Source organism: Mustela nigripes, chromosome 3 (genome assembly GCF_022355385.1).
Source record: "Mustela nigripes isolate SB6536 chromosome 3, MUSNIG.SB6536, whole genome shotgun sequence".
In the NCBI taxonomy this organism is placed as follows: Eukaryota; Metazoa; Chordata; class Mammalia; order Carnivora; family Mustelidae; genus Mustela; species Mustela nigripes.
This window is the reverse complement of record NC_081559.1, coordinates 8,068,784-8,095,282: the sequence shown is the minus strand read 5'-3', so window position 1 is coordinate 8,095,282 and position 26,499 is coordinate 8,068,784. Positions and strand designations below refer to the sequence as shown.

General features: G+C 39.3%; 1 protein-coding gene across 1 annotated transcript in view; it reads left to right on the top strand.

Moving 5' to 3' along the window:
• DNAH7 (dynein axonemal heavy chain 7) overlaps positions 1 to 26,499 on the top strand; it is a 250,612-nt gene that overhangs the window by 5,205 nt on the left and 218,908 nt on the right. The window contains exons 2-6 of the mRNA XM_059393094.1: positions 5,602 to 5,664; positions 11,908 to 11,970; positions 15,054 to 15,162; positions 15,907 to 16,054; positions 26,069 to 26,156. Of these exons, the coding sequence (XP_059249077.1) occupies positions 5,602 to 5,664; positions 11,908 to 11,970; positions 15,054 to 15,162; positions 15,907 to 16,054; positions 26,069 to 26,156 (471 nt within the window). The remainder of the gene's footprint in view (positions 1 to 5,601; positions 5,665 to 11,907; positions 11,971 to 15,053; positions 15,163 to 15,906; positions 16,055 to 26,068; positions 26,157 to 26,499) is intronic.

Below are 26,499 nucleotides of genomic sequence, written 5' to 3'. Positions count from 1 at the left end.
CTCATGTGTATCTGTCATCTGAATGTCATCTTTGGCCAAGTGTCTATTTATTTTTTTTTTAAGTGTGTGTGTGTGTGTGTGTGTGTGTGTGTATGTGTGTATAGTTGTAGAAGTTCTTTATTTTTTGCATTTTAACCCTTTATTGGATAAATCATTTGCAAAGACCTTCCTCCATTGAGTAGGCTGCCTTTTTGTTTTGTTGATGGTTTTCTTCTCTATACAAAAGCTTTTTATTTGTGTAGCCCTAAGAGTTGATTTTTGAATTTGTTTCTCTTGCCTGGAGACCTTTCTAGAGGACTATTGCTAAAACCAATGCCAAAGAGATTACTGCTTGTTTTCTTCTAAAAATTTTATGATATCAGGTCTCACACTTAGGTATTTAATCTATTTTGAATTTATTTCTTTTTATGGTGTCAGAAAGGGGTCCAGTTCCCTTCTTTTGCATGTAGCTGTCCAGTTTACTCAGCATCATTTACTGAAGGGGTGATCTTTTCCCCACTGTATTCTTGCCTCCTTTGTTGTAGGTTAATTTAACATACAGGCATGGGTTTATTTCTGGGCCCGTTGTGCTGTTTCATTGATCTGTGTGTCTGTTTTTATGTCAGTATCATCATGTTTTACTTACTGCAGCTTTATAGAATATCATAAAACTTGGGATTATGATACCTTTAGCTTTGTTCCTAAGATTGCTTTTGCTATTGTAGTCTTTTGTGGTTCCACACAAATTTTAGTATTATAGTTCCATGAAAAATCCTGCTGGTATTTTGGTAGGAATTACATTGAATCTGTACATTGCTTTGGGTAGTATGGACATTTTAATAATACTAATTTTTCCAATCTTGATGTGATTTCAGTCTTCCTAAATTTATTGAGACTTGTTTTGTGGCCTAACATGTGATCTGTCCTGGAGAATGTTCTATGTGCCCTCGGAAAGGATGTGTATTCTGTTTTTATGGAATGTTTGTATAAATCTATTAAGTCCATCTGGTCTCGTGTCATTCAAAGATGTAGTTTCTTGATTTTTTTGTTTTCTTTCTAGATGATCACTCAATTGATGTAAGTGGGGGAGTTAAACTCTCCTGTTATTTCTCCCTCAATGTTTGTTAATACTTCATGTATTTAGTTGTTCCATTGTTGGGTGCATAAATATTTGCAATTGTTATATTCTCTTGTTAGATTGACCCCTTTATCGTTATGTAATGCCCTTCTTTGTCTCTTGTTAGAGTCTTTGTTTTATTTTGTCGATTATAAGTATTGCTATCCCAGCTTGTTCTTTTTCTTCTGTTTGCATGCTATATCTTCTTTCAAACTTTTACCTCCAGTCTGTATGTGTCTTTAGGCATGAGGTGAGTCTCTCATGGGCAGCATATAGATGGATCTTGTTTTTTTTTTTTTTTCCATCACCCTATGTCTTTTGATAAGAACATTTAGACCAGTTAAGTGTAAAGTAATTGGTGGTGGGTGGGTATGTATGTATTGCCATTTTGTTAGTCCTTTTATGGTGTTTTTTTTTTTAAGATTTTTAATTTTTTATTTGACAGGCAGAGATCACAAGTAGGCAGAGAGGCAGGCAGAGAGAGAGAGGGAAGCAGGCTCCCCGCTGAGCAGAGAGCCTGATGCGGGGCTCGATCCCAGGACCCTGGGATCATGACCTGAGCCAAAGGCAGAGGCTCAACCCACTGAGCCACCCAGGCGCCCTTATGGGGGTTTTTGTAGTTCTCCTCTGTTCCCTCTCTTTCTTCCCTTTGAGGACTTTCTGTAGTTGTTATGCCAGGGTTTCTGTCTCTTTATTTTTTGTGTATTTATTAAAGGTTTTGGGTTTGTGGTTACAATGAAGTTCATATATGAGATAATGCTCTTATATATTAAATTGATGGTCATTTAAGTTCAAACACATTTTAAAAGAATTTTTTGACTCCCTTCTCCCTACATACTCCCTACACACATATGTATGTAATATACATACATATTTTATGTATATGTTGTCATATTTTATGTTTTTTATTCATAAGTTTCTTACTTTTTTTTTTTTAAAGGTTTTTATTCATTTATTTGAGAGCGAGAGAGAGAAAGAGAGTACAAGCTGGGGGGAAGGGTAGAAGAAGAGGGAGAAGCAGGCTCCCAGCTGAGCAGGGAGCTTGACGAGGGGCTCCATCCCAGGACGCTGGGATCATGACTTGAGCCAAAGGAAGATGCTTAAGCAACTGAGCCAGCCAGGTGCCCCAGTTTCTTACTTCTATTGATGGCTCTTCCCCCCCCCCCCCGCCCCCACTTAAAGTAATCCCTTTAACATTTCTTGTAAGACTGGTTTAGTGGTGATGAACTGATGAACTCTTTTAACTTTTGTCTGGGAGAAACTCTTTATCTCTCCTTCAATACTGATTGATAACCTTGTTGCTTTTAAAATTCTCTCTTTATCTTTAACCTTGGACATTTTAATTATGTGCCATGGTGTGGACTTCCTTGGAGTCATCTTGTTTGGAACTCTCTGTGCTTCCTGATCTTAAATGTCTGTTTCTTTCCTTAGGGAAGTTTTCAGCTATTGTTTCTTCAAATGAATTTTCTGCCCCTTTCTCTGTCTTCTCCTTCTGTGACCCTTAAAATACAAATGCTTGTTTGTTTGATGTTGTCCAAGAGATCGCTTATCCTAGCCTCATTTTTTTAAAAATCTTTTTTTTTTTTTTTTTTTTTGCTGTTCAGCTTGGGTCCTTTCTATTATCCTGTTTTCTGGATCATTGATCCATTCTTCTGCAATTGTTAATCTACTGTTGATTCCCTCTACTATATTTTTCATTTCAGTTATTGTATTTAATTTTGATTTGTTCTTTTTTATGTTTTCTGTGTCTTTTTTGAAGTTCTTACTACTCTTCTCTCCCCTCTGGTGAGCGACTTTATGATCATTACTTTAAACTTTCCACGAGGCATATTGCTTATGTCTGTTTCATTTAGTTTTTAGGAGGGGACTTGTCTTATTCTTTCATTGGGAGCATATACATCTGTCTCCCCATTTTGCTTGACCTGTTGTGTTTGTTGCTTTGAATTAGATGGAATAGCTATTTCTCCTAAACTTAAAATAATGATCTTTTGTATGTTTGTTCCCTGTGTGGATTGTATGTGCCTGGTGGCACCGGCTGGCTGGAGCTCTGTCTGACGAGGGGCTCTGGGTTTGAGGTATTCTGTGCTGGGCTGCCCTGGTGGGATGAATGGAGCTGAAATAGGCATGGACTGGGGTGGTCCTGGGTCTCTGCATGCAGCGAGTCCTCTGGCAGATAGCTAAAACTGAAGTGGGTACAAGCCAGGTTGCCCAGATTGCTCAGGGTAGAGGCTGATCTGTTGGGGAGACTGGAGCTATGCAGGCTGGGGTGTGTCCTGGGGCACTCCATGAAGGGAGCACCCTGAGAGGATGGCTGGGACCAAGGTGGAGAGCAGGCCAGAGTTCCCAGGGTGCCCATGCATGTGGTGTCCTGGCAGGCTAGCTGGAACTGAGGTAGGCAAGGGCTCAGGGTTGTTGAAGTGCCCCACATGATGCTGTTTTGGGAGGGAGGGCTAGAATCAAAGCAGGCATGAGCCGGTAGGTCCCTGAGAGCTCTGTGCTCGGGTTGCCCTAAGCAAGTCATTTGAAATCAAGATGGTGTGGACTTGGAGTGTTTTGGGGTGGTGTGCGTCTGTGTCACCTTGGCATGACAGCTGGAGCTGTAGTGAGCACGTACCAGGGGTGTCCCAGCGTGCACTGCAATGGAGCCACCTTGGTGGGACGGCTAGGGCTGGTGTGGGTTAGGGCTGGGACTCACTGAGGCAGTAGACTCATGATGGCACCTGGACTTTGGTCCTGTCCACACGATCCAGGTGGAGGGAGAATGTAAACCATGGTGCTTGCCAGCTCCTCTAACCCAGAGAGCTCCAGCCACTGCGCTGCCACCGTTGCTGGGGTCCAGAGCTGACTCTTTTATATTCCTGCTGTTCTTTTAAACAATGGGTTGTTTTTGTTTTTTTCTGTGCCCCAGGGTATCTGGGGTTGGTGTGAGCTGGAGACTTGGTGCTCTCTGAGGCAGAAGCCTGCCTGGGGTGCTCAGACCCTGCTCCTGTCTGTGGATGTGGAAGGGGAATATAAGCGATGGTGCTGGTCGGACCCTTGAGCCTGGAGAGTGTCCAGCAGTCCTTGCTATTTGATGGACTTCTAAGGCTTAATCTTTTATGTTTTAGTTCTTTTAAACCACTTTTTTTTTTTTTTCCTGTGCCTCAGTGCATACAGCTGCTCAGTTCCACAGTACCATTCCCCCTCCCCCAGCCCCTGCAGCCGGCCGTGTTGGGAGTGCGTGTTCCTTTCCTTACTGTGTCTCCATCTCAGTTGCCCATTCTCTGCGGCCTCTTTAGCTTTTTGTGCAGCAGCTGTTTAGTCGGCCTCAGTTCTTCTTCAGGAGGAGCTGCTCAGGAGATAGGTGTAAATTTTTGTGTCTGTGGAGGAGCGAAGTTCAGAGTCTTCCTAGGCCACCATCTTGGACCAGAACTCTGTATCTGATCATTTTTAACAATAGTACGGTGGAGAGAATTGCCTTACATATTTCAAGACCTATTGTAAAGTTACAGTGATGTGACACAGTCTGTATACAGACAAACATATATACCAATGGAATTAAAGGGACAAAATTGGGTGTACACATATAGATATATATGTATATTAAATACATCACCAATACGTGTGTGCCTGAGATGCAAAAAGTGTATGCAGGCATAGTAAAATGTATGCCATGTTTATTGGAACATCTTTTGTAATAGAGAAACATTGGAAATTAGCTAAATGCCTACTTGCAAGTCAAAGGAATGGATAAATTGCATTGTATCCGTATAGTAGAACACTATTCAACTGTGAAAATCAGTGAAGATGATATCCACATGGGAAGTGAGAAAACCACGTACTTGCATCCTGAAAAGTTTGAAAAGAATTCTCCTTTTGATGTAAGGGAAACCAACTGGAACACTACCAATAGAGATGGCGGTGAAACCTGCTGGAAGTTGCCCCTGGATCAGCACGTAACATAGGCTAGAAAGGCGCTCTGCTCAGGGGCAAGGAAGCTAACTGCTGGTATCAGCAGCGTGGGCGCAATGAGGAAAAGCACTGGAAACTGGAAGAAGAGTCCCTTTTTCTTACAGTGTCCCTTTTGAACCTGGAGCAAACTTTGCACTTATTAAAATTGTCTTTAATTTTAATTTTTTCAGTAATGTTTTATAACTTCCATTATGCAAGTCTTAACACTTCTTAAATTTATTCCTATTTTATCCTTTTTAATTCTACTGTAAATGATTTGCTAATTTCAATTTTGGACTGTTCATTGCTAGTGTCTAAAAATACGATTGATTTTTTTTGTGCATTGGTCTTATATCCAATGTTGGAATGTATTACTTAGCTCTAACAATTTTTTGTGGATTCCTTTGACTTTCTGTACACAACATTATGCCTTCGAATGCGTATATTTTTAGAATATTTTGGAGGATATGTACTTTATATTAGACACTGTGAAAGTTAGTTGAGTAAATCAGTTGTAGCATTAACAGACTGAACAGTTCCATTTTTTGTTTTTATTTTTGTATTTTTTCATGCAGGACAAATCAGCCGGCAAAGAAAAATCCAAGACATCAGTCAGATTTTTACCACAGCTATCTACGGTAATTTACCAATATATTCTCATACTTTATTGCTTTGAGAAGGTAACTGAATTTCTGGGTTTAAATTCTCTGCTTCGTTTCATTCTTTTCTGATGGATAGCATCCATGATATGCATATTGAGAAAAATAACCAGCTTAATAAAGGAATCATAAGTTACAAGTACTGGTTTGCAAAGAACACTCAAGTATTCTGAATAAAAGAATTGTGAAAATGGGCTAGCAGAAGCTATATCGGAATCAGGAAACAAGGACTTGGGTTATAGCTTTGCCTCTAATGACTCTGTGACAGTTGGTGAGTCATTTGCCTCTTTGAGCCCCAGTTTCTAAGTCTGAAAATGAGAAGAGTTGATTTAATGAACTTTGAGGAGATGCCTCTTCCAGCACTAACGTGATTTCTTAGATCTCGACATCCTTTGTCATTATTTTGACTTTAAATTATCATTGTTCAGTAGAAACAACAGTTAATAGACATTTTTAGTTGATAAAGTGCTAGAAAAGTTAGATTTGACTGCAATAAAATTTACTTTCTAGTAATTATATTGAGTTTAATGCCATCGAGTTATACTCTTGTGATTGCTGGAAGTTGAGTTTAAGTGGAGGTTCAATGCAAACATTACTTGTTTGAAACATCTTTTAAAAACTCAGAATAAACTATAAAATATGGATTGCTTCATGCAGAGATGATTCCTAATAATTTGAAATAAAAGCTGTTCTCATCTTAAAAAAATCTCAAATGAAATTTTGCAGGTGAATGTTCTTGAACATTTCAAAGTACATGTTAATTATGAACCTGTTTGTGTTGATAATGTCAAGATTATCATACTATGTTTTATAAAATAAAATTTTAGCATTTTTTTAGTTCTGCAAAAATCTGTTTTTTAGTTTAAAGACAAAGATCTGAAATAGACATTTTCCCTTTAAAACTTCAACAAATTTTAAAACTGAAAAACAAATTGCCATTTGTTTTTTTATGTTACTGGTATATAGGTTTGGAAATATCAACAAAATTTAAATTTACTTACTGAATAAATATTCAGTGGTTGAGATGAATAATCCTTTCTAGCCAGTGAGGCATATAATTGTCTAAAATGATTTTGTTGCCTGGTTTAAGCCATATGCTGTGTTCTTATTTGATTGTATCTTCGCTTTTTTTTCTTTGTGTCCTTTGGAATTTTAGAAATAAAAAAATTATTAGACAATATTTTTTTAATGATATTCTAAAAAGTAACCCATTGAGTAAAAAATATTGCCATCTGAATATTAAGTTTTGTGCTTGGATGACATTTTTCCAGCAGTAGTTAAGACTCAGAGTTATTTTCATTACAGACCTTCATGCTTCTCGAGGTGATCCCTGTGCTTGAGATCAGGGTGATTCAGCACTGGTGGTTCCCAATGTCAGTGAACTGGTGTCCAGGTTTTCATTCTTTCTCAATCCTAGCGCTCCCCCAAATCCTAAATCCTTTATGGAGCAAGATGAGACTGGAAGAATGGAAGGGCAGACCGAAGGATGGAAAAGCATTGCTTTTTAAGTTGTTTGTTTTCCTGTGAAAGAAGAGCCTGAAGAAAGGATTCGTGTGTATTTTATTTGGGAGGTGATCCCAGGAAGCAGAAATAAGAGATAGAGGAGAATAAAAGTAAGAAGAAGGAAAAATCAGTCTAGGGATGTGTTAGCAAGTTCACTGCCGCATTGGGTAATTGGGGGGTGATCCTGTCACCATTTTCTGAAGAGCTTCTCCAATGCTTCCTGTAATCACGTACCCGGTATGATTAGGGAGTCGTTTTCATTAATCAGCTCTTATCCCACATTGGTGGTGGTTTCTCCTGAGGGTGTTAACTTTCACCCACTTCTGGTTACTTGTGTGTGTGTGTGTGTGTTTGCACGCACATATGCACGTGTGCACACATACATGCATGTGTACAGGTACGTGTGCAGAGGGGGCGACCTTGAGAGTCCCATTCTATGGAATTGGAGAAACCCCACAGCAGAAAGCAAAAGACATTTTCTTGAGGTGAGATGAAACATTGTCATTCCTATGTGAATTGAAGCCAGAGAGAACTGTTCCCTCCAGGCACGTGTATAACCACAGGTGAAGCCGGAAAAGAGTGGGAAAGGAGGTGAGGCACAAGGTTTGTCTGATAGAAGAGTCCGTGGAAATTCCTTCGGGCCAGTCTCACAGGCGTGCCAGAGGAAAGGAAAGGGTAGTGTACGGCTCGGTCATCACTGCATAGGAAAGTGCTGACTAAAATAGAATTTCTTGTCAGCAAAAACATGTAGATCTTACTTGAAAATCCACTCCTCTGATCTTATTGAAGAATGACCTTACTTAGTTAGGTGAAATTCTGGCTTATGTGTGGCTGCTTTTATTGGTTAGCTAGAGCACCACTATGTGCAAAAGACTCTATGAGACGTATGTTCTGCACCGCGGTATGAGGACACACAAGGCCCGCACCGCCGTCCACCCAGGGTGCTGAGAGACGGTGCTGCTGGCTCAGCATGCGGAACGGGCTGGACAGAGATCCCAGGTCAGGTGTGTGAGGGTTTGTGCAGGAGGCCCGGTGAGCAAGGTGTTCTGTACGTTTGTCCTGGTGCTATAGTGTAGACCCCACGTGAATTCCCTCTGTGTCTTAGTGAAAATTCTAGGTCGCTGGGAACATATATTCCCACATTTCTTCTCTATTGTCTACAACCTCATTCTTATCCAACCCTCATTCTGCCCACCAGGAAGCCTCCCACTTTGAGACCACCCGATGCACATTTGAGCTTGAAGATTTCATGCTCACGTTTCCCTCACATTTCGTGGTTCACTGGGAACTGTAGAACGTATTTCTGCTCTAGCACTGGATGTGTGTGAGACATTCACCTAATCTGACGTTCTACTTTGGTAAATACGGTTTGAAGCTCATTGCAATTTTTCTTCTTCTTTTTTAGTTATGCATTTTCTCTTAGGACTTGGATAACTAACTTTAATTTTTTCTAAGACAAAATTAAAACTAAAGTCCATTTATCCAGTTCTGGAAGACCGAATTAGTAGGTTGACATGGATTGGAATGAGGGGCTGGCTAGGAGAGCAGGACAGACACAGGCACAAATCATATTTCAGACCGGATTCAAACAATAAGAGAATTACCAAAAGGGTGTTATACATATTTAAAGAGATCACCTGAAATTGGAGTTCAAAAAGAAAATCTACACTTTTTTGACCTTGGTCCTGAAGAAAGAGCTGGACTATCACAAGGAAATACTGAGAAGCATACTTGGTTAGTCTGGTTAATACTGACATAACAGTCCCCCCACGTTTTATTTATTTATTTATTTATTTATTTATTTATTTATAAAGATTTTATTTATTTATTTGACATAGAGAGAGATCACGATTAGGCAGAGAGGCAGGCAAGAGGGAGGCAGAGAGGGAGGAGGAAGCAGGCTCCCCACTGAGCAGAGAGCCCGATGCGGGGCTCGATCCCAGGACCCTGAGATCATGACTGAGCCGAAGGCAGCGGCTTAACCCACTGAGCCACCCAGGCGCCCTATTCCCTTACATTTTAGAAACCTAACAGGGCTTGCCCTTACTCGTATGAAGTCTGACGTGGGCCGGGCAGGCCTCCTCCCCCTCCTGCCTAGGCCGGTGAGTACATGCGGCCCCCTCACTGCCAGTGGCAGGGACAGGAGAGCCTGGAGAAGGCACAGCAGCTCTTATGCATCCTGTCAGTGCTCATATTTCATGGGCCACAGGAGGCCTATGGCTACAGAGTAACTAAGAGAGGCTGGGGAACAAGATAGTTTGGGGCATGTTGAGGAGGCTTTGAAAACCAAGGTGATGAAGCTTTAATAGGGAGACTTTGATGTTTCTGACCAAAGGAACAGTATGATTTAACTGTCCCAGGAAGGTTGTAGTTCCTAGTATTTTCTCTAAATCAAGGCCAGTATCTTTGGTGGCCTAGATGTTTTTAAAAAGCCACTAAACTCTTCTCATTGGTGCCCTGAGTCTCTTCCTCACATACCTTGTTTACTGCTGCCGGGACCATTTATGAAATAGCCCTCCGAATGGCCTTGAAGGATAAAGAAGATAAAAATATGCTTTCTCACCCAAACTGAGATGACATTGAGAATGAGAGTCCTAATTATACTCGGGAAAGAGCTGTATACACAGGGACTGTCCCAGGAAACTGGGACTCAAGGTCCCCTCAGAGGAGACTAAAAGGGCTCTCCTGCCAACCAGGCCGGTCAAGCCCCAAACACTTGCGCTCCTTAAGACAGCAGCCCCCACTTCCCCAGCCGTCCCTCACCCTTGACTCGGCTCCTGCTCAAATATAACCCCTGTAAAGTGGCCTCACCATTCCGTGAAACCTAGCACTTCTCTGCCTTTTCTCTATCTCTTCACCTGTTTTATTTCCCTCCATCATACTTGTTCCTTCCTGTAGCGACAGCTGTCTGTACCCACTGGAATGTAAGCTCCGTGAGGGGTTGGGCTGGGCCTGTCAATGTCTACAGCTCCATGCCTCCGAGAGAACCCAGCGCATGGTAGGAGTTCTGTAAATCATGGTGGAATAAGAGAATGGTTGTACTTTCCACTTTGGTTGGACCAAGTCCCTTTATCGTCAATCCCTGTATCCTCTCCCAGGCCTGCTGTCCTAAATTCGTCTCCAAGTCCTTGTTCGTGATGCTTCCTCTGTCTTCAGTAAGCCTATTGCTGTCCTTCTCTGTGGAGATCTGACTATGCCCCCCGGCATGGGTTTCAATCTTTCTCTTTTTTGAAATGTTCTGTCAGTGCTGCGTTCATACCCTCTCCTGTCCTGGATATAAGCATATAGTTCTTCATATTAACTGGCCTGTGTGCTTTGTAGGGGTAGAGAGTCCTATAAAAAGTCCTTATCTATACAATATGCACAAAAGTGGTATATTGTCTCAGAGTTTGAAAGGGAATGAAATGAGAAAAATTCATGTCAAGTCCTTAAAGCAATATACAATACACACCGTAATCAATGTAAAATATATTCTAATCACATTCTTTGTGTTTTGTACTAAGTCTGCAACATCTAGTATATATTTAATATATTCTTAAACATAAAAAATACTCTAAACACCTCTCACTTTAGATGAGCCTCATTTAAAGCTGTTGGTAGCTGCAGGTGGCTAGTGGATGCTGATTTGGACAACAGTTTAAAAAAATCAAGGAATGGCAGATATAAGGAACAGCCACTCCCTCTAGGTCCAAGGGAGAGTCCTCAAGGAAGGAACTTGGAAGATCCATCCGTCCCCCAAAGCTTAGCTAAGGCTACTTGGAGAGGGAGTGGCTGTGGCCCACTCAGGTGACTAAGACATTTGCAGAGATCCTGCAGGCTGGGAAGTGAGTAAAACACCTACTTACGTGCTAAAAAGTTGGAACCGAAGTCTCCCTTTGTGATCTAAGAGGAACTTGCTGGAAGGCTGCTTAAAGCGATGCCAGTGAAAGCTCCTGAAGGCTGTCTGCCGCAGGGTCAGCCCCATACCGCAGGCTGGGAGGGCGCCCGCGGGACGGACGCTGACTTCTGGCAGCCACGCTGCGGAGCCACGGGGAAAAGCACTGGAACCAGGAGGAAAAGCCCGTCTCTTTCAGTGTCCCTCTAGAACCCTCTAGAGTGCTGTGCCAGCGGGAGTAATGTTCATGGAGTCCTGCTCAGGAGTCCCAAAGCCGGGTAGAAAGTAAAGACCTGATGCTGAGAGGCAATGAACGAGCTGCCCAAGCAGGACTCTGTCCTCCTCAACTGTGCTCCCTGTTACATAGACGAAGTTCCTACCAGGTCCTCGTCCTCTCCTCAGAGGAGATAGCAACACTTCGCTCTGACAAGTACAGGTGTTCCTTATGGCGACTTGAGGACGCATAAGGTCGAATCGTTGTTACCTTAGGAAGCGGCACATCACCGTTGTTGACGGAACAAAATGGTTCCAGGGATAGAGAAGTGCGGGAGCGCCAGGTGAGGCCTGCACACCACCTGGGTTCAGAGAAATTCCCCAAAGCAGATGTGCTGGATAAAAAGTTTTGCACACTTTTTAAAGCTTTCTGAGTCTTGTGGGGTGCCATGTTCCTTTTTTTCCTTGCTACAGAGGAAGTCCTTCGAAGGCCTCTGTGGACAAATGTGAGACTAGTACAGTAGGTCTTTGAGGGTTTGGGGTAACGCCTTACTGTGTAGTGACTATACAAGTGCTTGAGTGAATCGATTGTGATGTAAAGAGTCAACAATTTTTCTTCTATTTTCATGCAGGGTAAGGCAGACAGTAAAGAAAAATCCAAGACATCGGCAAGAGTTTTACCCCAGTTGTCTACGGTAATTCACCTGTATCCTCTCCGTGGCTCTTTGCCCTTTTGAAAATGTCGTTTCAGACTTGTAAATAAGTAACTGAACATCTGATTTTGAATTGTGTGCTCCATTTGATTATTTTCTGATGGAGAAATTCTGTAAGATGCACATAGTAGGAAAAAGAACAATCTTAAAGTAACTTGTAAGCCAGCATTTCCTAGTATGTCCAGAGTATTTTAATATTCTGGATAAAGGAATTTTCAAGATGGACCAATGGCAAGATTATCAGTGTTGGAGTCAGGAAAGGAGGCCTCAGCTTACAGCTTTGTCCCTAATGGCTTTAGATCTGAAAGGGTCATTTATCAACCTGAGCGGTACCTTCCGAGTTTAAAATTGAGTTTCTTTGAGCTATATCTCTCAGCACTGAAATGCTAGGCCACAGAAGAGTCCTCTTATCCTGGTATCCTTTCTAGAAATTATTATGATTATAAATTCTCATTGTCCTATGGTAGAGGCAGTTCATAGGCATTTTCAGTTGGTAAGTCCTGGATACGATATACTTTACTGTAATAAATTTTACCAGTAATCCTAATAGTAATTATGTTGAGCGTAATGCCATTGAATTGTGCTCTTGTGACTCATCGAAGTGAAATTTAAGTAGAAGTTCAGTGCAAACGTTATTTTTTTAAACTGTGATAAAATATACCTAACGTAAAATTACCATTTTAACTGTTTTTAATTGAACCACAATTCAGTGGCATTAAGTACACTCATATCGTTGTGCATGTCACCACCATCCATCTCCAGAATTCTTTTCATCTTTGCAAACTCGAGCTCTGTCCCCATTAAACAGTAGATCTCTATTCGCCCATGTGTCCCCCAGCCCATGGTGGCTGGCCTTCTGTTTTCCATAAGGGGCTGCTCTAGCTACCTCTAGTAAGTGGAACCATACAACATTGTCCTTTGATGCCTGATTAGCATAATGTTTTCAAGGTTTATCTAAAGCATTATTATTTGAAAGATAATTTAAAAGCTCCAAACAAGTATAAAACTGAAGTTGTGTGGCTTTTTGTACAAAGGTTCGTAATAATTTAAAATGGATGACAATTTTTCCCTTGGAAAACCTGAGCTAATATTATTAAGTGAATTTCCTTAAACATTACAAAATACAAATTTTAATTAAAAATCTGTTTAAATGGGGGCACTTGGGTGGCTCAGACAGTTAAGCGTCTGCCTTTGGCTCCGGGCATGATCCCAGGGTCCTGTGATCGAGCCCCCACTGGGCTCCCCTACCCACTTGTGCCCTCTGGCTCTCTATTTCTGTCAAAGAAATAAAAAAAATCCTTAAAAAATATATGTTTATGTGGATAATGCCAGTTTATCATGCCAAGTTCTGAGAAATGGAGCCATAGAATGTTTCTCTAGTTCTACAAAATCAATTTTAAGTATTCTAATTTAAAAGATACGTCTTGAAATAAAATAGACATTTTCTTTTGAAAACTTAACAGATTTTAAAACTGGAAAAAATAACAGTTGTTCTTGGTTCATTGTGTCTTGTTAGTATATGGGTTTAGAAATATAAACCTACAATTTCTTATTTACCAAGTTGTAGAACAATCCTTTCCTGTTGGTGGCATCTAATAGTCTAAAATCCTTCTGTTGGGGCTTTAAACCTGGTTTTATGTTCATATGTATCTTAATTGTTTTCATCATTCTTTGAGTTTTATGTATTGTGCAAGAAATAATATTTTTAAGAGCTGTTTAAAAAATCCATCAATTAAAAATGGCGAACTATTTTCATCTGAGAATTAAGGTTTGCACTTAGGTGACTTTTTTCCAGATCTAAGGTGATTTTCACTACAGACCTTCACGCTTCTGGAGGTGATCCCTGTAGTTGAAATCCAGGGTGACCCGGCACTGGAGGTCGCAGCCAGGGACCTGATTCTCACCCTTTCTGCACGGCTCACTCGAAGCGCTCCCACGAGTCCTAAATCCTTTATGGAGCAAGATGAGTGTGGAGAAATGGAAGGGCAGCCCGAAGGTTGGGAGAGCACTGATTTTTGAGTTGTCTTAGCTTGTTTTCCTGCAGAAGAAGAGACTGAAATGAGGACTCGCATACAGTCAGTTTATTTGAGTGAAGGAGGAGTAAAAGACGGGAGAGAGTGAAACCTCGGAGCGGCGGCCGGTGCGCAGGCATCAGCTCTCAGCTTGGTCTGGGTGTGCAAGGGGGACACAGACTGGGTGATCAGGACCATGTGATGTCGCTTGCAAACCCACCCATCTGCCCTGGGATGCAGCCCCTGGGCTCTGAGCTCAGCAGGGAGGCTGCTTCTCCTTTTCCCTCTCCCTCTGTGGTCTCTCTTGCTTTCACTCTCAAATAAAGTCTCTAAAAAAAATTAGGAGAAATGAAATCTACCCATCTGGGTTTATTGAAGAGTCATAGGTCCCAGGAGCAGTGGGTCTGTGTTCTCGTATTAGAATACTTTCCCTGGGCGAATTTTTGTTGTCTTTTTAGAAGACCGAGGTATTTTCCTGTTCTGCTGCAGTCCCCACCACCCTCTGTGGTTTTCAGCACTGAAGCTGAATGCCAATTAGCTATCATCCCGAGTCTTCCTCCCTCTTGTATGGTATCTGCCCGGCTCTTGTAAGTGCAAGAATTTATGAACCCTGCCTTAAACTATGGAATACATTCGTGAGTGGCCAGAGAAATCTAGAGCTGCTTAGAGCCACGAGAACAGAAAGATCTTTTGGAGCTGGAAAGCAAAGAAGCTCATTAGTGTTGGAGACCAGCAGCATGTTCCTCTCATTAACATGGAAGGCTTTAAAACCACTTGCCAATGTTTGGGGGTGAGTAGGCTCTTTGGAATGAACACCCCAGTGTTAGGTAACAGATGCCCACATCCAACTAGCTGCAGAGACTTTGGTAATGTCTCCCAAATGTCACACCACAGCCGTTCACAAGACTAAGATTTGCTGTTGAGTGTGCCTTCTTTCCAGATGTCCTGATTTGTTTGAGAAAACGTGTTTATAAACACTCATGAGTTTCATGAAAAAAAAGGGCCCCCCCCCCGATCCTGTTTTATTAATGCTATTTAAATTTCACGTTTCAGGTGAGTACGAAGCCCCAGTGGCAGCAGGCAGCTCCGTCATTCCATTTGAATATAAAACAGGACGATGATATTCCAGAACCGTTCAGTGTTAAAAACGAACAGTCATATGGTAAGAAGTTCATTCCAACTTAGAGAAATTTTTAAGAGGAAAAAAAAAAATCATTACAACATTTAGTTGAGAGTAGTGAAATTATAAAACTGAAATGACATTTATATCAAGTAGAAAAATTTATCCCAAATGTTTTCCCTCATAAAATAATTAATTGTAGTTCTTAATTATCTCAGGCTGTTGTAAAGGCTATAAAAGGTGATATTTTCAGAATTGGGGGGCATTTATATTAAAACTTTGATTTATTGTCAGACTTCTCTACAACAGACTTAGAAGTTTTTTGTAAGAAGGATTTTAATAAGTTGCAAATATTGCTTCCAAATTAGTCATTTTAATATTTTTTACTTTTTATCTTTTTGACTCATCAGATTGATTATGTTGAATATTAACTTTTTTTCATCATGGTTCTTTAAATTTTCTGACATAGTTTTGTGTTATGTTTTTAATAATAATCTTTATCTTCATTTTAGGAAGGCTCTATGCAAATTAATTGAAAATTAGGGTTTATTAGCATGTTAATCAAAATATAAATTAAATTAATTAAATATTCTTGAAATAACTCGAAGTTTCTATTATGATGATATAAAACAAGAATAATTTAACTTCCTAATAAAAGAAAATTAATTGTACCTATGGTTACTTGAGAACTTAAAGTGTGTAGTGTTTTCTTGAAAGGTGCTTTAGCCTTTTATTCTAACCACCGAGGACTAACTCATGCTTTTTTTTTTTTTTTTTTAATTCAAGCTGAGTACCTGGAACACTTTGGAAAAAAGAGCAAAATATTGGACCAAGCTGAGGACAGTTATGCTGGACCATCTACTACTAAAACCAAGAACAAATCTCTACATAAAGAACGAGAAAACTTTAGAAGCACTCTTGTTAACGTCATTATGTGAGTTGTGTAAGCTGACCAGTGTGTGTGACCCTCGTGAGAGCACTGGGGAACTTTCTATCTAAAAGTATACAAGTTCTGTGCGTCTCTAAGAATGCCTTCAAGCCTTGTTGGAGTGAGGTCATACCAATAAAGAATGAAATCTGGAGCTTTGCCCTGTTTCGGGTGTCCCTCTTTGAAATACCAGGAGCTGAAGTGGTGCTGGTGTGAATTCTGAGGTTGGCCGGGAGAGCACAACGTCTGGGAGTTGTGGTTGCGACGACTGTGGTTGGTGAAGGGTGTGGGGCGATTTTTTCTTTCTCCCCATTTCACCAGCTCAGGTGATCTAGCAGCTTCTCTGGCATTGAGGGGCCTCCTCGTCTTAAAAAAAGAAAGGAATTAGGGTGAAGCCATCGGCCATGTGAGCAGGGCCGGGCTTGCCTGGTGTGAGCTGGACGTCCATTTCTGAAGAGCCAAGTGGACACAAGTCACTAACTCCTCCTCACTCTCTCCTCACTGCTGCATGCTAGTTGGTTGGTACATTCTTTCTTTAGGACTCTCAAGGCCCACACATGGCTATTTGTGGACATAATTTCATGACCTGGTGCATTAAGTAACTCACTCATAGAACCCGGTCTTCTGGTCCCCATGTGGGGCTTTACGAACCCCATGGTCTTGAAGGGGTAGAGTGGGTGCTCTGTGCTTACAAAGGGCAAGGGGATTTGGGGGAGCCCTGTGCAGCTGGATTGTGGGCGCCTCTGCTAGAGGGGTCGGACTTTGCCTTTCCTGGGCTCCACTAGAATCGTACTCGTTTGGCTCACTTCTGTCGGCTTTTGGGATGAAGCTCTCTCACAACCCACAAACAATGTAAAAATCAAAACCCAAAGCTGTGGACCAGGTAGGCTCTAATTACAAAGTCTTTGAAGCAACTTTTTCTCTACCCAGAGATCTGGTCACGACAGATGATTTTCTTGATATAACTTCCCGTGCCTGTCATTTCTGGTCATTTTCTGGGTGAAGATAGAGCCCATATTGGGTTTTAGCGTCACACAGGGTTCTCTTTGAATTCTCCATTTCATTCAGTCCTACTCAGAACCTGATCTCCTGATTCATAGGGTCATTAAAGACTATGGCCCCGGGCCCCAGAAGGGTAGCCATAGCCTCGGGCTTTTGCTGATTGCCATTCCATTTTTTTTTTTTTTAAACTCCTGAGTATTTCCTTTCTTTTTGTGAGCTCGGCTATGCATTCGGAAGGAATGTGTCTTATTCTGATATTTATAGAATGGTATTGGTTTTTCATATTATCTTTGTTCTTGTGTTATAAGCCATCTAGTCTCTTTTTAGGCATTTTATGTCATTTTTTAGTTATGCCTTTTATAAACAGGATATGGATAGACATATGAAATTCAATCTTAAGAGTTTCTGTACTTTAATAGTACATCCAATGCCATTTATAGTTGTTGGTATTTCTTATATATGTGTGCTTCTACCGATTTATTTTGTACTTTCTATTTATGTTGCTTTTACTTCGTTTTTCTTTTTTTCTGCTTTCTATTGAATTGAATTTTCTCTTCTCCCTTTCTATTGGCCTAAAAACTATCAAATATCTCTATTCTTTCAGTGGTTACCATAATATTTAAAGCCACCTATTATAATTTATTCTTTTTAAAGTTTAAAATTCAATTTTTATCAGTCTTCTCCTGAGTAACACAAAGGGGTCTTGGACTGCTCTCACTTAGCTCTAAAGTTTCCTTTGCATTTTCAGTGTGATCATTTGTTGTTTTATTTCTACCAGTATTTCTCTAATATTTTTATTCTACTGAGTCCTTAAATTCTCCATAATTTTTTTCCTTAAGTTAACACTTGGGGTTACTAATGTGTTTTCTAATTCTTTTTTTTTTTTAATATAATTTTTTATTTTTTATAAACATGTATTTTTATCCCCAGTGGTACAGGTCTGTGAATCACCAGGTTTACACACTTCACAGCACTCACCAAAGCACATACCCTCCCCAATGTCCATAATACCACCCCCTTCTCCCAAACCCCCTCCCCCCAGCAACCCCCAGTTTGTTTTGTGAGATTAAGAGTCACTTATGGTTTGTCTCCCTCCCAATCCCATCTTCTTTCATTTATTCTTCTCGTACCCACTTAAGCCCCCATGTTGCAACACCACTTCCTCATATCAGGGAGATCATATGATAGTTGTCTTTCTCCGCTTGACTTATTTCGCTAAGCATGATACGCTCTAGTTCCATCCATGTTGTCGCAAACGGCAAGATTTCATTTCTTTGGATGGCTGCATAGTATTCCATTGTGTATATATACCACATCTTCTTGATCCATTCATCTGTTGATGGACATCTAGGTTCTTTCCATAGTTTGGCTATTGTGGACATTGCTGCTATAAACATTCAAGTACACGTGCCCCTTTGGATCACTACGTTTGTATCTTTAGGGTAAATACCCAATAGTGCAATTGCTGGGTCATAGGGCAGTTCTATTTTCAACATTTTGAGGAACCTCCATGCTGTTTTCCAGAGAGGTTGCACCAGCTTGCATTCCCACCAACAGTGTAGGAGGGTGCCCCTTTCTCCGCATCCTCGCCAGCATCTGTCATTTCCTGACTTGTTTATTTTAGCCATTCTGACTGGTGTGAGGTGATATCGCATTGTGGTTTTGATTTGTATTTCCCTGATGCTGAGTGATATGGAGCACTTTTTCATGTGTCTGTTGGCCATCTGGATGTCTTCTTTGCAGAAATGTCTGTTCATGTCCTCTGCCCATTTCTTGATTGGATTATTTGTTCTTTGGGTGTTGAGTTTGCTAAGCTCTTTATAGATTCTGGACACTAGTCCTTTATCTGATATGTCGTTTGCAAATATCTTCTCCCATTCTGTCAGTTGTCTTTTGATTTTGTTAACTGTTTCCTTTGCTGTGCAAAAGCTTTTGATCTTGATGAAATCCCAATAGTTCATTTTTGCCCTTGCTTCCCTTGCCTTTGGCGTTGTTCCTAGGAAGATGTTGCTGCGGCTGAGGTCGAAGAGGTTGCTGCCTGTGTTCTCCTCAAGGATTTTGATGGATTCCTTTCGCACATTGAGGTCCTTCATCCATTTTGAGTCTATTTTAGTGTGTGGTGTAAGGAAATGGTCCAATTTCATTTTTCTGCATGTGGCTGTCCAATTTTCCCAGCACCATTTATTGAAGAGGCTGTCTTTTTTTCCATTGGACATTCTTTCCTGCTTTGTTGAAGATTAGTTGACCATAGAGTTGAGAGTCTATTTCTGGGCTCTCTATTCTGTTCCATTGATCTATGGGTCTGTTTTTGTGCCAGTACCATGCTGTCTTGATGATGACAGCTTTGTAATAGAGCTTGAAGTCCGGGATTGTGATGCCACCAACGTTGGCTTTCTTTTTCAATATCCCTTTAGCTATTCGAGGTTTTTTCTGGTTCCATATAAATTTTAGAATTATTTGTTCCATTTCTTTGAAAAAGATGGATGGTACTTTGATAGGAATTGCATTAAATGTGTAGATTGCTTTAGGTAGCATAGACATTTTCACAATATTTATTCTTCCAATCCAGGAGCATGGAACATTTTTCCATTTCTTTGTGTCTTCCTCAATTTCTTTCATGAGTACTTTATAGTTTTCTGAGTATAGATTCTGTGTCTCTTTGGTTAGGTTTATTCCTAGGTATCTTATGGTTTTGGGTGCAATTGTAAATGGGATTGACTCCTTAATTTCCCTTTCTTCTGTCTTGCTGTTGGTGTAGAGAAATGCAACTGATTTCTGTGCATTCATTTTATATCCTGACACTTTACTGAATTCCTGTATAAGTTCTAGCAGTTTTGGAGTGGAGTCTTTTGGGTTTTCCACATATAGTATCATATTAGAAAATTGTTTTGCATTGAAGTTTTCACTTCTGAGTGCTTTTTTTTTTTTCCTCTGAAGTTCACCCCGCAGTGGTTGTTTCAGGGAGGATCTATGAGGCGTAAAGTTGAGATTTTTCATCTCTGTAAAGTTCTGTGTTTTGTCCTTACTCTTGAATTAATGGCTAAGCTGGCTACAAAACTAAATGATAATCTTAATTTTTACCTTATATATGAAAACATTAGATTGAAAAATATTGGGAGTGTTATTTTTTAGCATGTACAATTTCCCCCCAGTTTTATTAAGGTATTATTGACAAAACAACTTTTTTAAAGATTTAATTTATTTAAGATTTATTTATTGAGAGAGAGCATGAGAGATCACAGGCAGGGGGAGGAGCAGAGGGAGAGGCAGACTCCCCACTGGGTGGGGAGCCCGATGTGGGACTTGATCCCAGGACCCCAGGATCATGACCTGAGCTGAAGGCAGACGCTTAACCAACTGAGCCACCCAGGCGCCCTGACAAATAAAATTAGGGCATATTTAAAGTTTGCAGTGTGAGAGTATATGTATATGTTGTAAAAGTATTCCCACAATCAAGTTAATTAACAGATTCTTCACCTCACATCTTCAGCATTTTTTTTTTTTTTGTAAGAATGTATAGTTTCTACTCTCAGCAAAATTCAGTCATGCAATATAGTACTTTCAACTGTAGCCACCATGGCATGTATTACTGTTGATGAGAAGCCTTTGTCACTCTAGTTGTCATTATTTTATTTGCAATTTATATTTGTACTCTATCACCTCTTTTTTTTTTTTTTCCTGAACATTTTATTTTCATAGCCTTCTAGATAGGCTTAAGAAGAGCTTTACTGAGCTGTGGTTCACCTACCACTAAATTAATCCAGGTTAAATGTACTACTGAATGAATTTCAATAAATTTCTATGGCTGTACAACCTTAACCAAAATCTAGGTTTAGAATACTTTTATCATCTGCTAAAAATTATTCCCATTCCAAATAATTCTCTCTGCCACTGGCTGCACCAGACAATCATTGATCTGTGTTTTGTTTTTATTGTTTTTTCTTTTCTAAAATTTCATATAAATGGAATCTTACAATATGTATGCTTTTAAAATCCTTTCATTTTGTTTATTGTTTCTGGTTTGGGACTATTTGAAAATGCTGCCATGAACATTTGAACACAAGTCTTTTTGTAGATGTGTGTTTTCATTTCTCCTGGGTAGATGCCAAAGTGTAGAAATGCTCAATTGTATAGTAGGATATGTTTAATTTTCAAAGACTTTGCTAAACTGTTTCCAAGTGGCTATGCCATCTTACATTCCCACAAGCAGTGTAAGAAGTTCCTAGTTTTTCAACAACCTTGCCCACACTTTGGTTAGAATAGGCAAAACAAAACAAAAACCTTTCAAGTAGATGTGTTATTTTATCTCATTGTGGCTTTAAGTTGTATATCCCGAATGACTAATGATGATAAGTGTCTTTTCTGGTGGTTCTTTGACATTCATATAATTTCTTTGAAATGTCTAAGTCTTTTGCCCATCTTTAAATTGGGTTATGTTATATTTTTGTTAATACATTCTAAGAGTTCTTGATATATTTCCTTTACAAGTCTTTTATCAGATCTATCATTTGCAAATATTTTTTTCCAGTCTGTGGCTTATCTCTTCATTTTTGTAATGGTACTTTTTTGAAAGTAAAAGCTTTCAATTTTAAGGAAGCTCAATTTATCAATTTTTTCTTTTGTTGATGTTTTTGGAGTTCTATCTAAGAATATTTTCCTATCACAAGATTTTTCTCCCATGTTTTCTTAGAAGGTTATAGTTTTAGCTCTTATATTTAGATACATGATTTAGTTTAATGGCATATCTATAGTATGAGCTAAGGTTGAGGTTTGATTTTTTTCCATATAGATAGCCAAATGTTCCAGCCTCCCACTGAATTACCTTAACACATTTGTTAAAAAACATTTGCCCATGTGAGGGGTTCTATTTCTGTTCCCCTGGTCTATATGTTCATCTTAACATCACTACCACGCTGTCTTGATCACTTGAACCTTATAGTCAAGTTTGAAATTAGTTTAAATCCACAACATTTATTATCCATTTCCAAAATTGTTTTGGTTATCATGAGTATTTTGCATTTTCATACATATTTGAAGACTAGCTTGTCAGTTTCTGGGGAAAACAAACAACAACCTAGGATTTAATAGCTAATTGCATTGAATCTGTAGGCCAATTTTGGGATAATTGTCAATAATACTGAGTCTTCTGGCCCATAAACATGTTATTTCTCTTCATTTACTTATTTTTTCTTTAATTGTTCTTAGCAGTGTCTTGTATTTTAATGTATGAATCTCGTTTTAAAAAATCTCCTTTTAAAAAATATCCTAAGTATTTTTTGCTGTGAATGGAATTATTTAATTTTCTGATTGTTCTTTGTCAGTATGTAGAAAAAATCAATTGATTTTTACTTAGATATCTCACATCCTAAGACCTCACTAAAACTTGCTTACCAGTTCTGCAGCTTTTTAAAAGCTTCCATGGAAATCCCTGTGTATACAATTATGTTGTCTTCAAATATAGTTTTACTTCATTTCTGATGCCTTTCTTTTTTCTCACTACTCATTTTGTACTTAATTAGGTTCTTCAGTATATTGTTGAATAGAACTGGTGATAGTCGACTTCCCAGTCTTAGTGGAAAACATTTAGTCTTTCACATTTATGTAGATGTTAGCTATAAGTTTTTAAGATACCCTTTATCAGGCTGAAAAAGATACCTTCTTTTCCTGGTTGGCTGAGAGATGTTAGTTATCATAAAACGAGTGCTGGATTTTTGTTGAATGCTTTTTCAGGGTCCATTGAAATAAGAATTTGGTTTTTATCCTTTAATGTTTTCATATAGTATATTACATTAAAGGCTTTTCATGTTAAAGCTTGCATTCCTGTCACTTAGTCATTATGTATAATCTTTTTTTGTGTGTTGCTGGGTTTGACCAGCTAATATTTTGTTAAGAATTTTTAGGTCTATTTTAATGAAAGATACAGGTGTGTACTTTTATTGTCCTGTCTGGCTTTAGACCTCAAGATGAGTTGTGAAGTGTTTTCTTTGTTTTCTGAATGGGTTTAGGTAGAATTAGTATTATTCCTTCTTTGACAGAACTTTTTTTTTTTTAAGTAGTCTCTGTGTGTAGCATGGAGCCCAGTGTGGGGCTTGAACTGACAACCCTGAAATCAAGACCTGAACTAAGAACAAGAGCCGGATGCTTAACTGACCAAGATACCCAGAGGCCCTGGACAGACTTTCTGAAGCCATATGAACCTGATGTTTTCTTTGTGGGAAGATTTTTATCTATGAATTCAGTTAGTTAACTTGATAGGTATCTATTCAGATTTTCTTTCTTCTTGAGTCAACTTTGGTGTTTTTGCTTTTTAGGGATCTCTTTTCACTTAACTTGTCTAATTTGCTGGCATAAAGTTAGATAACTTCCTTATTTTCATCCATTCTAGTAATTTTATCTTTTAGCACCTGCTAGACTACAAGACCAGAATCTCCTAGGCAGAATGGTCACTTTCCTGCGTGAATGATGGCCATGTGTTTTTTCAACCCCATTTTATCTGTCCTCTCTCTTCTTTTCTGTTTCGAAAGTTTGTTGAAATATCTCCTCTGCTGATGACTCTCTAGTCTCTTTACAATGTTGGTTAAAATTACTACCGTGTTCACAAGGAAACTTGAAAAAAGGGATGTTTTTGCTACCGTCTTGACTCAAAATCACTATTGATTTAATAAAGAGAAAATCGATATAGTTTTTTCATTTTCAGGAAATAAGGTACACCATATTTTCTCTTTAGTCAAGTAAAATGTCTCCTATATTGATTTATTTCTGAAAGGAATATTGTTCTGCTGGAGAGAACGTGGCAGTTTGGATGCACATGTGGATGGGCAAATCCTTATTTTTTGTACTTAATTAACTACATGACAGAGAGGAAGTTATTGAATCTGAAATTCAGTTTCTCATCTGTGAAGTGAGAATAATTTCTCTGTCTCGTCTAACAATAGGTGTGAGGATTAGAGATAATGTATGCGAAACTATTGAGGGGCTAACTAGGTGATCAATAAAGAAGGTTTTTATTATTACTATTTCCAGCAAGTAGGATCTTTGCCTGTAGCCACAGAATGATTGAATCCTAGAATTTTAAAGCTGAAAGGATCTTCGTGATGACTGCAAAAACCCGGGCAGCTGCCCTCGTCACCCCCAACCTTCTCCTTCTTCCCTTTCTTGACCGTGCTGCACTCTTTCAGGCAGGCAGTACTCATACGGAGGATGAAGCTTGGTATATTCTCCGGGTTCAGCAAGTTAAATAACATGGGCATTTCTGCCATTAAAAAACATCAACAACCCAGTTATTGGGGTCACCTACTTTAGGGTGGCAGAGTTTGTATGCAGGTGTCCTGATTCTTGAGGTCCATTACTGTCCCATTAGTAACACTTTACAATCAAAATAATGACAAGGCTACTTTTATAGTTAGAATAGTCAGTGCTTCTCATTCCAACTACAGAATACCTTGAAGATATTCCCTTGCTGCTTTTATATTTGTTTTCCCTCATTTTATAAACATCGATGGAGCACCTACTATGTACTGAATTAAGCTGAGACATTACCCGAGGCATTGCATTGGCTCTTTTCTCTTCCATATAATGGAAAAGAATGTGAAGTTCACAAAATATTTGATTCCTGGATTTGCAAAAGACAAAATAATTTAGAAGATGCATCTGGCATCTATCTTAGTATTGTGTCTCAGATGGATATTCAATAAAACTCCAATCTTCACTCACTAGACTGTTAGTGGGAGGGACTGTTTTGTTACACAGCATCACTGACCTGTAATCCCAGATGAAGTTGGGATCTAGAGCCTGATGCATTCAATGATGAGTAAGTTAAAGCTATCCCAGAACAACTTAATTTTCATGAAGATGTGACCTATGTCTTTCTCCACAGTAGTGCCCAGAAGAAGTCACAAAATGTGGCCTGTAGGGGCGCCTGGGTGGCTCAGTTGGTTAAGCATATGCCTTCGGCTCAGATCATGATCCCGGGGTCCTAGGATCAATCCTGATCCTTCATCGGGCTCCCTGCTCAGTGGGGAGCCTGCTTCTCTCTCTGCCTCTGCTGTTCCCCTTGCTTGTACTCATGCTCACTCTCTGCCCCTCCTAAAGTGGAGTCTCTAAAAAAATAAAGACTTGATTTTTAAAAAATGTGGCTTGTATAGAGTTTGAATTTAATTAGTTATCAACATTGTCCATTTATAGACAGGCAGTAATAAATACATGAGAACATATAAACTTTCACTCTTTGCTAGCTTATTCTGTATATCTCTAGATATCTGAGAAATGATCTTTTCAAGAATGTACCTGTCTTTGGGAAAACTAAAAATCTTTTCCCTCAGTGCTCTTTTAAATCCCTTATTTATAAATAACCATACATATTTTAGCAATAATGCAAGAATAGTCCTACAACATTTTAAAGAAGAGAGAGCTTGAGTTTGGAGAAATGAGGAAGAATAGGTAAAGCTCATCAAGAAGAATGTAGCCTCTGGATTTGGTCTTGCAAATCACTTCCAATAGAACTGTCTCTCTATAAATAAAGAGAAAGTGTTCTGGGTGGAATGTGGTATCAAACAAATATATGTTACATGTACTATTAATAAAACATTCCAACAATTCATTTTTTCTTAAGATTTAGTAGAGACAGCCTGATGTTTTGACAGTAGACCCTTAAACAACTTAGGGGGGTTCTGGACACTGACCCCCGCCACAATTGAAATCTCACGTATAGCTTTTGACTCTACAAAAATTTAACTACTAATAGCCTGCTGTTGACCAGGAGTCTTACTGATAATAGAAGCAGTTATTTTATACATATTTTTTGGTTATATGTATCATATACCGTATTCTTACAATGAAGTAAAGTAAAGAAAAGATTTAGAAAATCATAAAATAATTTACAACACTGTACTGTAAAAGAAGTGTATGTGAACCCACACAGTTCAAACTTGAGTTGTTCCAGGGTCAACTGTATATCCATTGATGTATATTCTAACTGCCCTTTTGTATGATTGAATAGTGTGTTTATCATTTTCTTAGGCAACAAGATGCGGTGTTAGACTCACCTAGTCCTGGTGAAAGCACGTTTCCCAAACTGACCACTTCTGCAATAGAGAAAGACATTTTGGTAATGGACTGTCTCTTTTGTCAGTATACTTGAATGTAAAGGAAGCAGTTGAAGATGCCTGTAAACTTTTGAGCTTACCCTGTGCTCCTTTCTGGTGTGGAAGTAAATATGGAGTTCCACAAAATTGCTCTACGGGATGAATGGAGGAAATCATTTTCCCCACTTGCCATCTAAGACCACAATGAAAAATCTCGTTTACCAGCTCCCTTTGTTAGAAAGAGCCTCGGTCGTGTATAGCTTTTATATGTCTTTATTCTTCCATGAGAAATTCTCTTAGTTATATAAAGTATACTTTACAGAGCATATTAACCTACTTAAAATATAATTATTCTATTATTTTGAA